The sequence below is a fragment of the Opisthocomus hoazin genome, chromosome 5 (genome assembly GCF_030867145.1).
Source record: "Opisthocomus hoazin isolate bOpiHoa1 chromosome 5, bOpiHoa1.hap1, whole genome shotgun sequence".
NCBI lineage: Eukaryota > Metazoa > Chordata > Aves > Opisthocomiformes > Opisthocomidae > Opisthocomus > Opisthocomus hoazin.
Genome location: NC_134418.1, coordinates 2,234,195 through 2,247,704, shown reverse-complemented (window position 1 = coordinate 2,247,704; position 13,510 = coordinate 2,234,195). Strand labels below are relative to the sequence as shown.

The window sequence follows — 13,510 nt, the reverse complement described above, 5'->3', positions numbered from 1 at the left end:
CATCTTCTTTTCCTTGCTTCATCCCTTTTTCCTTGCTTCATCCCTTTTTCCTTCCATCGTCCCCTCCTCCTTGCACTGTCCCTTTCTCCTTACATTGTCCCCTCGTTAGATTGTCCCCTTCTCCTGGCACTGTCCCCTTCTTCTTGCATCGTCCCTCTCTCCTTGCACTGTCCCCTTCTTGCATGTTCTTTTCCTTGCATCATCCCTTTTTCCTTGCTTCATCCCTTTTTCCTTGCTTCATCCCTTTTTCCTTGCATTGTCCCCTTCTCCTTGCACTGTCCCTTTCTCCTTACATTGTCCCCTTCTTAGATTGTCCCCTGCTCCTGGCACCGTCCCCTTCTTCTTGCGTCATCCCTCTCTCCTTGCACTGTCCCCTTCTTGCATCTTCTTTTCCTTGCTTCATCCCTTTTTCCTTGCTTCATCCCTTTTTCCTTGCTTCATCCCTTTTTCCTTGCTTGCATTGTCCTCCTCTCCTTCCATCGTCCCCTTCTTCTTGCGCTGTCCCTTTCTCCTTACATTGTCCCCTTCTTAGATTGTCCCCTTCTGCTTTCACCGTCCCCCTCTCCAAGCACCATCCCCTCTCTCCTGGTGTCATCCCCTCTCCTGGCATCATCTCCTTTTCCTTGCGTTGTCCCCTCTCCTTGCACTGTCCCCTTCTTAATTGTCCCCCTCTCCTTGCACAGTCCCCTTCTCTTCGCCTGGTCCCCTCTTCCCTTCTCCTTGCATCAGGTTTCACCCCCCCTCAGATAAACCCTTCACCTGGGTCCCTCCAGCCCCAGCCCAGCGCAGTCAGCAGGAGCCAGTGCTGCCCAGGTGACCATGCAGATGTCCCCATCGCTGCTCCCACCCAGGAGGTCCCAAGCCGCTGGTACTCACCTGCTTTGCACCTCTCCAGGAGCTCCCCAGCTCCCCATGGAGCCCCCCTTGGCTCATGCACCGGCCAGTGCCTGGCCCAAACCTGCTGGATTCCCTCAGCCAGTTTGCTGATGACACCAAACTGGGAGGAGTGGTGGATACCCCGGCAGGCTGGGCTGCCATCCAGCGAGACCTGGACAGGCTGGAGAGCTGGGCAGAGAGGAACCTGATGAGGTTCAACAAGGGCAAGGGCAGGGTCCTGCACCTGGGGAGGAACAACCCCAGGCACCAGCACAGGCTGGGGCGGACCTGCTGGAGAGCAGCTCTGTGGAGAGGGACTGGGAGTGCTGGGGAACGACAGGGTGACCATGAGCCAGCAGCGTGCCCTGGGTGCCAAGAAGGCCAATGGGATCCTGGGGTGCATCAGGAGGAGTGTGGCCAGCAGGGCAAGGGAGGTTCTCCTTCCCCTCTGCTCTGCCCTGGGGAGGCCCCATCTGGAGTCCTGTGTCCAGTTCTGGGCTCCCCACTTCAAGGAAGATGAGGAGCTACTGGAGAGAGTCCAGCGGAGGGCTACAAGGATGAGGAGGGGACTGGAGCATCTCTCCTGCGAGGAGAGGCTGAGGGAGCTGGGCTTGTTCAGCCTGGAGAAGAGAAGGCTGAGAGGGGACCTTCGAAATGCCTCTAAATATCTGCAGGGTGGGGGTCAGGAGGACGGGGCCAGACTCTTTCCAGTGGTGCCCAGCGACAGGACAAGGGGCAACGGGCACAAACTGAAGCAGAGGAAGCTCCAGCTGAAGATGAGGAAGAACTTCTTCCCTCTGAGGGTGACGGAGCCCTGGCCCAGGCTGCCCAGGGAGGCTGTGGAGTCTCCTTCTCTGGAGATATTCCAGCCCCGCCTGGCCGCGGTGCTGTGCAGCCTGCTCTGGGTGACCCTGCTTGGGCAGGGGGTTGGGCTGGGTGACCCCCAAAGGGCCCTGCCAAACATGAACATTCTGTGATTCTGTGAAACCTCTGCACCTGCCTAAGCTGGGCCAAGCAATTAAAATTAAAACCTGGCTAATCCTTGCCCAGCTGAGACAGCTCTCCAGGTGTCCGGCTCACAAAGCCACCGCCAGCTCTGCTCTCCAGGTGCATTTTCCCTGGTTTTCCCAACTTTCCTGGCTCCGAAAGCCCTGGAGAGCGGGACGCCGTCACCGGGTCGGGTCCCGTGAGCTGTGGGCAGAGCAGGGTGCTATGGTGAAGGGGAAGGAAGATGGAGATGGATGGACCAGGAGATGGAGGTCCTCTACAACCACCCGGGCTCTATGAAGATCCTGGGCTACTTCAGAGCTCACGGAGGTACCCGAGCACCCAGCACCTTTGGGATGAGCCTGTCTATGGGGCGGATTGGGGTGGGGGGGTGCACAGCAGGCCCCCAGACCTCCCGGGCTTGCTCCCATGAACAAGCCTCCACTGAACGCTTGCTGCCACGTGGTGGTGTTCCTCCTCCTCCTGCAAAGACGAGCCCCAGAGCTGCATAAATAATTTATTTTCGCGCTGCAAAAATAACCGGTGCCCGGTATATATTAGGTTGGCTCCTTGCCAGCTATGATACACTCGTATGATACAGACGGGACAGCGGCCCGAAGGGGCGATTCAGCAGCTCTGGGCCACAGTCTGTACGGGTGCTGTCCCCGAGCCGGCGGATGAGGCCGTGTCCTCCCGGCCCACCTCCGCTGGGAAGTCCTTGTCCTCCTCGCCGGGGTGGCTCTGCGAGTCGGGGCTCCGCTGCGGGGTGGCCAAACCCATTTTGGCCAGTTTGGCTTGTTGCTGTTCCAGGCTTTGTTTCCTCCACTTGATCCTCCGGTTTTGGAACCAGACTTTCACCTTGGGAAGAGGTAAAGCTTGGCTTTCAAACCTGGCTTCTCCACGGACCGTGGGCTCGTGGGCTGGTAAAGCCCCGTGGCTCAGGCAGTGCCCAGACGCTCCACAAAGCTCCCGGCGCCCACAGCCTCAGCCACCTTCCAGCTGGGCAGGACAGAGGTGCCCTGCCACGCTCTGTCCCCAGTGAGATGGAAAAGTGTCCCCTGCAACCCAGGAGCTGAGCCCACGTCGCTGAGCTGGACGTGCCAACGGTGCAGAAGGTCCAGCCTTCGGTTGAACACAAGTCATAGAATCCTGGAATGGTTTGGGTTGGGAGGGACCTTGAAGATCATCTGGTTCCAACCCCCCTGCCATGAGCAGGGACATCCCCCACCAGACCAGGGTGCTCAGAGCTCCATCCAGCCTGGCCTTGAACCCTGCCAGGGAGGGGACAGCCACAGCTTCTCTGGGCAACCTGGCCCAGGGTTTCACCACCCTCCTGGTGAAGAATTTCTTCCCAATATCTCATCTAAATCTGCCCTCTCTTAGTTTAGAGCCGTTCCCCCTTGTCCTATCACTGCACCCCCTTGTGAAAAGCCCCTCTCCACCCTTCCTGTAGGCCCTTTCTGGAACAGGCTGCCCAGGGAGGCGGTGGAGTCTCCTTCTCTGGAGATATTCCAGCCCCGCCTGGCCGCGGTGCTGTGCAGCCTGCTGTGGGTGACCCTGCTTGGGCAGGGGGTTGGGCTGGGTGACCCACAGAGGTCCCTTCCAACCATGACCATTCTGTGTGTGTGATTCTGTGCGTGGAAGGCTGCTCTAAGGTCACCCCGGAGCCTTCTCTTCTCGATGTGGCCTCGGGACAGACACTTTGCGACTCAGTTTCCCCATCTGTGATCCTCCAGCCTTTTAACGTGAACTACCCGCAGTTACTACCCCACAGGGCTCCTGCCCCAGGCTGAGGGACATGGCCCAGGTCCCACCCGTTGGCAAACAGGTCTGGGAGCCTCCCTGGACCTGCTGGTGGGGCAGGAGGAGACAGAGCGTGGTGGGGCTTACCTGCTCTTCGGTGAGGCGCAGAGAAGAGGCAAGCAGGCACCTCTCCGTGCCCACCATGTACTGCTGCCGCGCAAACTCCTTCTCCAGCCGGGCCAGCTGGTCACTGGTGAAGATGGTCCGGACTCGCTTGGCTTTGCCGTTCTTGGCTTTGAAGATGGGGAAGCAGCACTTGGAGATCAGGAAGCCTGGAGGCAAGGGAGACAGGTGGGGTCAGGGTGGAGAGGAGCCCTTGGAGGGAGTCCCTTTTAGCGTGGGGTCCCCCTTTGAAGGTCCTTTCTTGGAAAGGCAGAAAGGATCTTCCCATGTGGAGGTGTCCCCTTTGGAGAGGCAGAAGTGGTCTCTTTGGAGGGGTTCCCCTATTTGAAGAGGTGGGAGAGGGTCCTCCACTTAGAGAGGATCTCCTTGGAGAGGTGAATACAGGTCCCTCTTGGAGAGCATCCCTTGGGAGGGGGTCCCCATGAAGAGGTAGAAGGAGCTCCCCCCATATGGAGATGTCCCCCTGGGAGAGGCCAGAGGGTCCAGTTTGGAGGGGCAGAAGAGGGTCCTCGTCGGAGAGGTCCCCTTGGGAGGAGGAGGCAGAGCAGGTCCCCTGTCTGGAGACATCCGAATGGGAGAGGTCCCCTTGCAAGAGGTCCCCCATTTGGAGAGGTGGCCAATGGCCTCCCCCTGGAGAGATGGAAGGAGGTCTCCTACTCGGGGGTCCCGAGAGAGGTGGGCATGGGTCCCCCTGGAAGAGATCGCCTTTGGAGGGGTCCCCCCTTGGAGAAGTGGAAGAAAGTCCCCGTTTGGAGATGTCCCTGTGGGAGAGGTGGAAGCGGGTCCCCGTTCTGGGCTGTCCCCACTCGGGGTGTCCCCCTGGGAGAGGCAGAGGGGGGTCCCCATTTGGGGGGTCCCCATTTGGGGTGTTCCCCCGGGAGAGGTGAAGGGGAGGGGTCCTCATTCAGGCTGTTCCCCCGGGAGAGGCGGAGAGGGGTCCACATTCGGAGGGGGGTCCCCACTCGGGGCTGTCGCCCAAGAAGAGGCAGAGGGGGTGTCCCCATTCGGAGGGGGGTCCCCATTCGAGAGGTGGGGAGGGTCCCCATTCGGGGGGTCCCCCAGGGAGAGGCGGAGGGGGGGATCCCTATTCGGGGGCGTCCCCCTGGGAGAGGTGTAAGGAGATCTCCATTCGGGGGGGGTCCTCATTCGGGGTGTCCCCCACGGGAGAGGCAGAAGGGGGGGTCCCCAATCGGGGGGGTCCCCATTTGGGCTGTCCCCCCGGGAGAGGTGAAGGGGGGGTCCTATTCGGAGGGGGGTCCCCATTCGTGGTGACCCCCGGGAGAGGAGGAGGGGGGCGGTCCCCATTGGGGGTGTCCCCCCGGGAGAGATAGGGGGGGGTGTCCCCATTTGGGGGGTCCCCATTCGAGAGGCGGAGGGAGGTCCCCGTTCGGGGGGTCCCCGTTCGGAGCTGTCCCGCAGGAAGAGGCGGAGGGGGGGGGGTCCCCATGCGGGGGGTCCCCATTCGCGAGGCGGGGGGTGTCCCCATGCGGGGGGTCCCCATTCGCGAGGCGGGGGGTGTCCCCATTCGAGGGGTCCCTATTCGCGGGGGTGGGGGGTCGCGGTACCTGTCGCCCCGAGGCGGGCGGCCCAGGCGGGGGGACCCCCGCAGCAAGATGCGCAGAACGGCGGCGGCGGCGGCGGGAGACGGGGGGCGGCTGGGGCCGGAGCCGGGGGGGGTCCCCGGGTCGTGGGGGGGCCCAGCAGCGCGGCGATGGTGAAGGCCTGGCCGGGCCGGGCGGGGGGCGGCGGGGCGGGGGGCGGCATGGCCGGCGCTGCCGGGGGCGGGGGTCCCGCTGGCCGCCTTTATCCGGCAGCCCCGGCCGGCCCCGGGGGGGCGGGGACCGGAGGCATCGCCCCCTGCCCTGCCCGGGGGGGAGGGGTGGGGCGGGGAGGGGGGTCCGGCTGCCCTCTGGGTCCCCCTGCCCTGTCACCCCCCCCCGGGCTTGATGGCCATGTCCCCCCTCCGTGTCCCCCTGTCCTCGACGGCCAAGTCCCCCTGCCCTTGGTGGCCATGTCCCCCTCCGTGTCCCCCTGCCCTCAGTGGGGATGTCCCCCTCTGTGTCCCCGAGCCCTTAGTGGCCATGTCCCCCTGCCCTCGACGGCCATGTCCCCCTCCGTGTCCCCCCTGCCCTCGGTGGTGATGTCCCCGTTCATGTCCCCCCTACCCTCGGTGTGGATGTCCCATGTCCCCCACCATGTCCTCCCCCTGCCCTTGGTGGCCATGTCCCCCTCTGTGTCCCCCTGCCCTCGGTGGGGATGTCCCCCTCGCTCCATGTCCCCCTGCCCTTTGTGGCCATGTCCACCTCCGTGTCCCCCTGCCCTCGGTGCGGATGTCCCCCTCCATGTCCCCCTGCCCTCGACGGCCAAGTCCCCCTGCCCTTGGTGGCCATGTCCCCCTTTATGTCCCCCTGCCCTCAATGGGGATGTCCCCTGCCATGTCCCCCTGCTCTTGGTGGCCCTGTCCCCCTCTGTGTGCCCCTGCCTTCGATGGGGATGTCTCCCTGCTCTTGGTGGCCATGTCCCTCTGCCATTGGTGGCCATGTCCCCTTGCCCACAGTGGGGATGTCCCCCACCCTCCGTGTCCCCCTGCCCTCGGTGGGGATGTCCCCACTGTGTCTCCCTGCCCTCGGTGGCCATACCCCCCTCTGCGTCCCCCTGTCCTCAATGGGGATGTCCCCCTCTGTGTCCCCCCGCCCGGGTGTGGATGTCCCCTGCCATGTCCCCCTGCCCTTGATGGCCATGTCCCCCTTCCCTCGGTGGCCACGTCCCCCAGCCCTCGACTGGGGTGTCCCCACTCCACGTGCCGCAGCCCTGGGGATGGAGACCCCCGCACGGCCTCCCCCAGCGTGGATACTCCCCCCCCCCCCCCGGGTGACTTTGGCCCTGAAATACTCAGGATCCAGGTGCCCAGGGGACACCACGGTGTCACCCCAAGGCCACCAAAGCCCCCAGGGCGGCTCAGGGTCCCCCCCTGTGTTCACCCCACTGCGCAGCTGCTTTTTAGGGGGGACGTAAGATACCCCGGGGGCCATCGAGGTGAAGGGACAGGACCAGGGATGTTCTGGGAGGCAGTGGCAGAGGCGGGGGGCTGTCCCCGCAGCCCCCCAGCTCGCCCCTCTCGGCTGATGGGATTCAGATGGTCATTAGGGGCTGAGATTCTTCAAATCCTGCAGCTTTTCCTAACGAGCTGGGAAAAATCACACCTCGGGCCCGGCGCGGCGGGGGGGCGAGCCCCCGCTCAAAGGACTCCGCCGGGGCTGGGGGCTTTAATGGGGAGGAAATGGGGCGCGGGGGGGTTTCGGGGGGGCCGAGCCCCACATCTGCACGACAGCAACCCCCCTCACTCGGCTTTTGCAACGTCCCCACGCGTCTGTGGGCCCCCCAAATTTGGGGGGGAGGGGAAAAAGCAAAGAGCAAACCCCAAGGATTTCTCCCCCGGGGATGGGGACCAGGATGGGGACCCCCCGACCCCCCCCCCCGGCTCCACGGTACCGGGGTGCACCCGAGCCCGGCACCGGCAGGTGAAGGCTCCACGGGGTGGGGGTCTTTATATTAAAAAAGGATAAAAAGCCCACGGTGGGCAGCGTGCTGGCAGCGACGCCCCGCAGCCGCTGCGGTGGGGGGCAAATAAAGGCAAAGGGGGGGGGGGCAGAGATGAAAGGGCGGCAGATTTGGCTTTATTAGTTCTTAATTATGGTCTTAAAAAGGCGGGAGGCCCCGGCCGGGCTCGGGTGTGTTTGGTCAGGAGGTGCTTTCCCTTTTTTTATTCCCTTTTCCCACTCTCTCTGTTTGAGGGAGCTCAGCAAACACCCCCCCACCTCGCCCCCCTCCCAGTACCCCCACGCTGCAGGGTGGTCCCAGGCCCGGGGCGGGGGGGGTGTTTGCCCGGCACCCTTGTGCTGGGTGGGATGCTAATTGCACCCGCCGGGTCGGGATCCAGGAGATACGGGGCCAAACTGGGGATACTGGGTGCCAGAGGTGCTTTCGGAAAATCCTGTCCTGGAGCCGAACTGGGGATACTGGGACCCAGCGGTGCTTTGGGAAAATCCTGTCCTGGAGCCGAACTGGGGATACTGGGAGCCAGAGGTGCTTTGGGAAAATCCTGTCCTGGAGCCGAACTGGGGATACTGGGAGCCAGAGGTGCTTTGGGAAAACCCTGTCCTGGAGCCGAACTGGAGATACTGGGACCCAGCAGTGCTTTGGGACAGCCAGGTGGGAAAATCCTGTCCTGGAGAGATGGGAGGGGGGTGTCAGTAATTTGGGGGGGGGGGGGGGGGATGCTGTGCAAGCAAGGAGCACGAGAGGGCTGGAATTGGGGGGTTCGCTGCCCCTCCATTCACCCAGAACTGGGAGGTGAACCCAGGGATGGCCCCTGCCTAATTTTGAGGTGAAATTGCCCCAAAGCTCTGGCTCCTGAGCTAATTAATAACAATGCTGCTCATTAGCCCGCGGGCCGGGCTGTCTGGGCAGGTGTGGATTGTCCGTCTGCAGGAGGGGGGCTCCAGGGTCACCCCTGTCCCCCCCCTTGGCCTGGGGTCCATCCCCTGTCCTGCAGCATCCCTCTGTCTGGCCGTCGCCCGTCCGTCCATCCCAGCTCTCGCAGCCCTCCGCCCGCAAAATCCCGCTGCGTTGCCTGCGTCCGGTGCCGGGGGGCTACGGACACCCCCAGTCCGATGGGAAAAGGAGTATTTTCCCCCATTCCAGCTGAAATTATTGAAAAAAAAAGCAAAATGTTTGGACAAAGAGTATTTTCCCCCAATTCAGCTGGAATTATTGGGAAAAAAAGGAAAATATTTGGACAAAGAGTATTTTCCCCCAATTCAGCTGGAATTATTGGGGAAAAAAGCAAAATGTTTGGACAAAGAGTATTTTCCCCCAATTCAGCTGGAATTATTGGGGAAAAAAGCAAAATATTCGGACCCCCACTGCCATCAAGTGGCTGAGGAGGATCCAGGCCTCCCCCTCCGTCCCCCCCGGATCATTTTATCTCCATCCCAGATCCCCCCCAGTTAAATCCACTCTTCCTTCGGTGTTGTTAATGGTTTCGTCACCCGGATTCGGGGACGCTTCTCTCCGTAGGCTTGGCCCATCTCCAGGGAGGGTCCCTCGAGCAGGACTCCCATGGGCGCAGGTCACCCCAGAAAGGCGGAAAAATAACCCCAAAGAAACTTCTCTTTTCTTTTTTTTAAACCCTGCGAGGGGCTGACCCGGGGAATTCCTCGCCAGGGAATTTCTGGAGGTTGAGAGCTTCGGCAGAGGAGTTTCCACGCAGAACGGCGCCCGTCGCTGTGCGATACGAGATAAAAAAGCGTTGTGTGCCCCAAACTGGGGGGGGTCCCGCAGCGGGGCTGGGCGGCTCGGGGCTGGAATGGGTCCCCCCCTCCAGCAGACTGGGGGGACCCGGAGCTGCTGCAGGGGGGAGATCTCTTCTCCAAAGGCTTCGCACTTTTCCACGTGCCTGAAAGGAATACCCTGGTATTATTTTTTCCATAATATTCCATATTTCTGTTTCATGGCTTTTTAGAGCTGTGGCTCATGAGGTTCGTGGCTGAGGAGAAATCCCACTCTGCCCAGTTCAGACGGCTTTGGTCCCGCTCCGTACCGGAGCTCGTTCGGATGCCGGCGGTGACGCCGCAGCCGCTTCCAGCAAAACATCGGCTGCTCCGAGCGGCTGGGACCGATCCCCAAAGGCACCCGGAGCGCTAGGCGTCCCTGAGCCACGCGGACCCGAGAGCGTCCCAGTTAGCGGGGATCCCCGTTGGCAAGCGCCACTGCTGCTGAGCATCCCAGTTAACTGGCATCCCAGTTGGTGAGCATCCCAGTTACTGGGCTTCCCAGTTAGGGAGTACCCCTATTTGTAGGATCCCAGTTAGTGAGCATCCCAGTTAGTGGGCATCTCAGTCAGTGGACATCCCAGTTAGTGAGCATCCCCAGCAGCAGGCATCCCAGTTACTAGGCATCCCAGTTAGCAAGCATTTCAGTGAGTAAGGACCCCAGTTAGTGAGCATCCCAGTTAGTGCATATCTCAGTCAGTGGGCATCCCAGTTAGTGAGCATCCCAGTTAGTGAGCATCCCCAGTAGCAGGCGTCCCAGTTACTAGGCACCCCAGTTACTGGTCTTTCCACTTAGCAAGCATTCCAGTGAGTAAGGATCCCAGTTAGTGGACATTCCCAGTAGCAGGCACCCTGCTTAGTGAGCACTGGAGATAGAGAGTATCCCAGTTAGCAGGGTACCCAGTCAGCAGGGTCCCAGTTTACAGGCATCCCAGTCAGCACAAGTCCAGTCAGCGGGCTGCCAGTTAAAGAGGGTCCCTACTACTAAGCCGCCCAATTAGCAGGCTGCTAATTAGTGGGGATGCCGTTTAGTGTAGATCCTACTGAGTGTATCACTACTCATCAGAGATCCCAGTTAGCAGGGATCCCAGTTAGCAAGCGTCCCAGTCAGCGGGCTCCCAGTTAATGAGGATCCCAGTTGGGAGGCACGCCAGTGCATAGAGTCCCAGTGGGGTCCCGGAGGGATCCCAGTGAGGTCCCAGTGGGATCCCAGTCCGGGTCCCAGTGGCTCCCAGTCCAGGTCTCGGCGGGGCCGTTCCCGCGGTGGCCGCCAGAGGCCACTGCCCGACCGCGCTGCGACAGCGGCGGGGACAGGGGAGGGGACACCGGGATGGGGGGCACCGGGGTGGGGGGCACCGGGATGAGGGGCACAGGGATGGGACACCGGGATGGGACAGCGGGATGGGGGGCACCGGAAAGAAACACCGGGCTGGGGGGCACCGGACTGGGGCAGCGGGATGGGGCACCGGGCTGGGGGGCACCGGGCTGGAGGGCAGCAGGATGGGGCACCGGACTGGGGGACACTGGGTTGGGGCAGGGGAGGGGACACCGGGCTGGGGGGCACTGGGAAGAGGGGCACAGGAATGGGACACCGGGATGGGGGGCACCGGAAAGGGACACCGGGATGGGGGGCACCAGATTGGGGGACACTGTTCTGGGGGACACTGGGCTGGGGGCACCGGACTGGGGGGCACCTGGATGGGACACGGGGATGGGATAGTGGGAGGGGACACCAGGCTGGGGGACACCAGGCTGGGGGACACTGGACTGGGGCAGCGGGAGGGGACACCCCTAACTGGGACAGCGGGGTGGGGGACATAGGTGTGAGACATCGGGCTGGGACACCAGGATGGGGGACACCGGGGTGGAGGACACCAGGCTGGGGAACACTGGGCTGGAACACCCTGAACTGGGACAGCCAGGTGGGAGACACTGGGGCGGGGGACACCGGGCTGGGGCACCCCGAACTGGGACAGTGGGGTGGGGGACTTTGGTGTGAGACATCGGGCTGGGACACCAGGGTGGGGGACACACCAGGCTGGGACACCCTGAACTGGGACAGCGGGATGGGGGACACCAGGGTGGGACGTACTGGGATGGGACAGCAGGATGAGGGACAGCAGGATAGGACACACCAGGATGGGATACTGGGCTGGGACAGCAGGGTGGGGTACACCAAGCTGGGAGACACTGGGATGGCATAGCGGGATGGGGGACACTGGGATGAGACCTACCAAGGTGGGACACACCGGGATAGCACAGCGGGCTGGGACACCCCAGGGATGGGACATACTAGGATGGGGGACACCAGGATGGGGGACACCGGGATGAGACACACCAAGGTGGGACACACCAGGGTGGGACATGCACACTGGGGTGGGACACACCAGGATGGCACAGTGGGCTGAGACACAGCAGGCTGGAACACCCCAGGGATGGGACATATTGGGATGGGACACACTGGGGTGGGACATCAGGATGGAACACACCAGAATGGGATACACCAGGGGTGGGACACACCGGGGTGAGACAAACTGGAATGGGACAAACTGGGCTGGGAGACACTGGGACTGGGAAACACCAGGGCCAGGAGGTTTCTCCTGAGATGCTGCATGTATGGAGGGTGTCCCGGTGGAGGGTGACAGCCTGTCTCCTCTCCATCCACGGGTGCCACCATCGGCCATGCAAGCTCTGGGTGATGCTGGGGACCATCTCCAGGAAAAAGCCAAATGCCATCTCACCATGTGTGGAGGCCACCCAAGGGCAGACCAAGGACAGTATCAGTGCTGTGCCCTGCACCATGGGTGTTCCTGGGGGCTGGAGCCTGTCCTGCAGCTCGATCCAAGTGACTTCAGCCAAGCTGCGTCAGCTCCGCAGGGATGGTTCCACCCCAGCACCCTGCTCGTTGGCTGATCCCAAGGTGAGCTGGCCAAGTTCAGCCCGTCACTAACCGGGAGAATCACAGAATCACAGAATGTTAGGGTTGGCAGGGACCTCTGTGGGTCACCCAGTCCCACCCCCTGCCCAAGCAGGGTCACCCAGAGCAGGCTGCACAGCACCGCGGCCAGGCGGGGCTGGAATATCTCCAGAGAAGGAGACTCCACAGCCTCCCCGGGCAGCCTGGGCCAGGGCTCCGGCACCCCCAGAGGGAAGAAGTTCTTCCTCATCTTCAGCTGGAGCTTCCTCTGCTTCAGTTTGTGCCCGTTGCCCCTTGTCCTGTCGCTGGGCACCACTGGAAAGAGTCTGGCCCCGTCCTCCTGACCCCCACCCTGCAGATATTTAGAGGCATTTCGAAGGTCCCCTCGCAGCCTTCTCTTCTCCAGGCTGAACAAGCCCAGCTCCCTCAGCCTCTCCTCGCAGGAGAGATGCTCCAGTCCCCTCCTCATCCTCGCACCCCTCCACTGGACTCTCTCCAGTAGCTCCTCATCTTTCTTGAACTGGGGAGCCCAGCACTGGACACAGGACTGCAGATGGGGCCTCCCCAGGGCAGAGCAGAGGGGGAGGAGAACCTCCCTCGCCCTGCTGCCCACACTCCTCCTCATGCACCCCAGGATCCCATTGCCCTTCTTGGCACCCAGGGCACGCTGCTGGCTCATGGTCACCCTGTCGTCCCCCAGCACTCCCAGTCCCTCTCCACAGAGCTGCTCTCCAGCAGGTCCGCCCCAGCCTGTCCTGGTGCTGGGGTTGTTCCTCCCCAGGTGTAGGACCCTGCCCTTGCCCTTGTTGAACCTCATCAGGTTCCTCTCTGCCCAACTCTCCAGCCTGCCCAGGTCTCGCTGGATGGCAACACAAGTAGGCTGCCACCAGCCCCCAAACCCTGTCGAGTGGCCCCACAAGGCCACGTCCAGGGGCAGCACAAGATGGGGGCGATGGGAAGGTTGAGGTTTGTGCTTCCCCACGCGCTGGCTCTGGAGCAGCGGGACCAAACGTGCCCGGTGACAGCGTCCCTCCTCCGATTCCCGACGGCTGGCACCCGGTGCGTGGTGTGGGGGGGTTTGCAGCATCCCCAGGTTCCAACATCTTCGTGGGTCCCCATTTTTCACGCTACCATCTGCCCCCCGAAACCCGGGAGCGCGTCCAAGCCCCCATCCATCTGCCCAGCCGGGAAAGTCACCAGCAGTGTCATTGCCAAATCCGGAGGCACCCGCGGAATTGATGGCGACGGATTTCCGCCGTTATTTGCCGACGAGGCTCGGCGGCCTCGCCCCCCCGGCCCCCGCAAAGCCCCGTTAATCTCCGATACAATTGCGGTTTGCTGCTCAGACAGCTCGGGGGGGGGCACGGCCAGGGCTTTGCATGAGAAACGCGTCTTTGCGGGGCGGCCGGGTAAGCCAGCGCGCGGACGGCGGCATCGCTAACGCCGGATTGAGACGCGGGCGAAGCGCTCG

The 13,510-nt window shown here is 62.5% G+C and overlaps 1 protein-coding gene across 1 annotated transcript; it reads right to left on the bottom strand.

Moving 5' to 3' along the window:
- Window positions 1–2,456: 2,456 nt before the first annotated feature.
- LOC104337877 (uncharacterized) lies at window positions 2,457–5,553 on the bottom strand. Its single transcript, XM_075422132.1, has 3 exons — window positions 5,355–5,553; window positions 3,754–3,938; window positions 2,457–2,721 (listed from the first exon to the last, which is right to left on the bottom strand). Exons 1-3 carry the CDS (start codon window positions 5,551–5,553, stop codon window positions 2,491–2,493), a joined length of 615 nt encoding a protein of 204 aa, XP_075278247.1. The 3' UTR covers window positions 2,457–2,490.
- Window positions 5,554–13,510: the final 7,957 nt, after the last annotated feature.

What these genes read in the sequence shown, in the direction of transcription:
- LOC104337877 (XM_075422132.1), bottom strand. Translation starts at nt 5,553, where the DNA reads ATGCCGCCCCCCGCCCCGCCGCCCCCCGCCCGGCCCGGCCAGGCCTTC. An exon ending in CGCCCGCCTCGGGGCGACAG is followed by an intron (nt 3,939 to 5,354) that starts GTACCGCGACCC and finishes CCTTGCCTCCAG; the next exon opens with GCTTCCTGATCTCCAAGTGC. An exon ending in TGCGCCTCACCGAAGAGCAG is followed by an intron (nt 2,722 to 3,753) that starts GTAAGCCCCACC and finishes CCTCTTCCCAAG; the next exon opens with GTGAAAGTCTGGTTCCAAAA.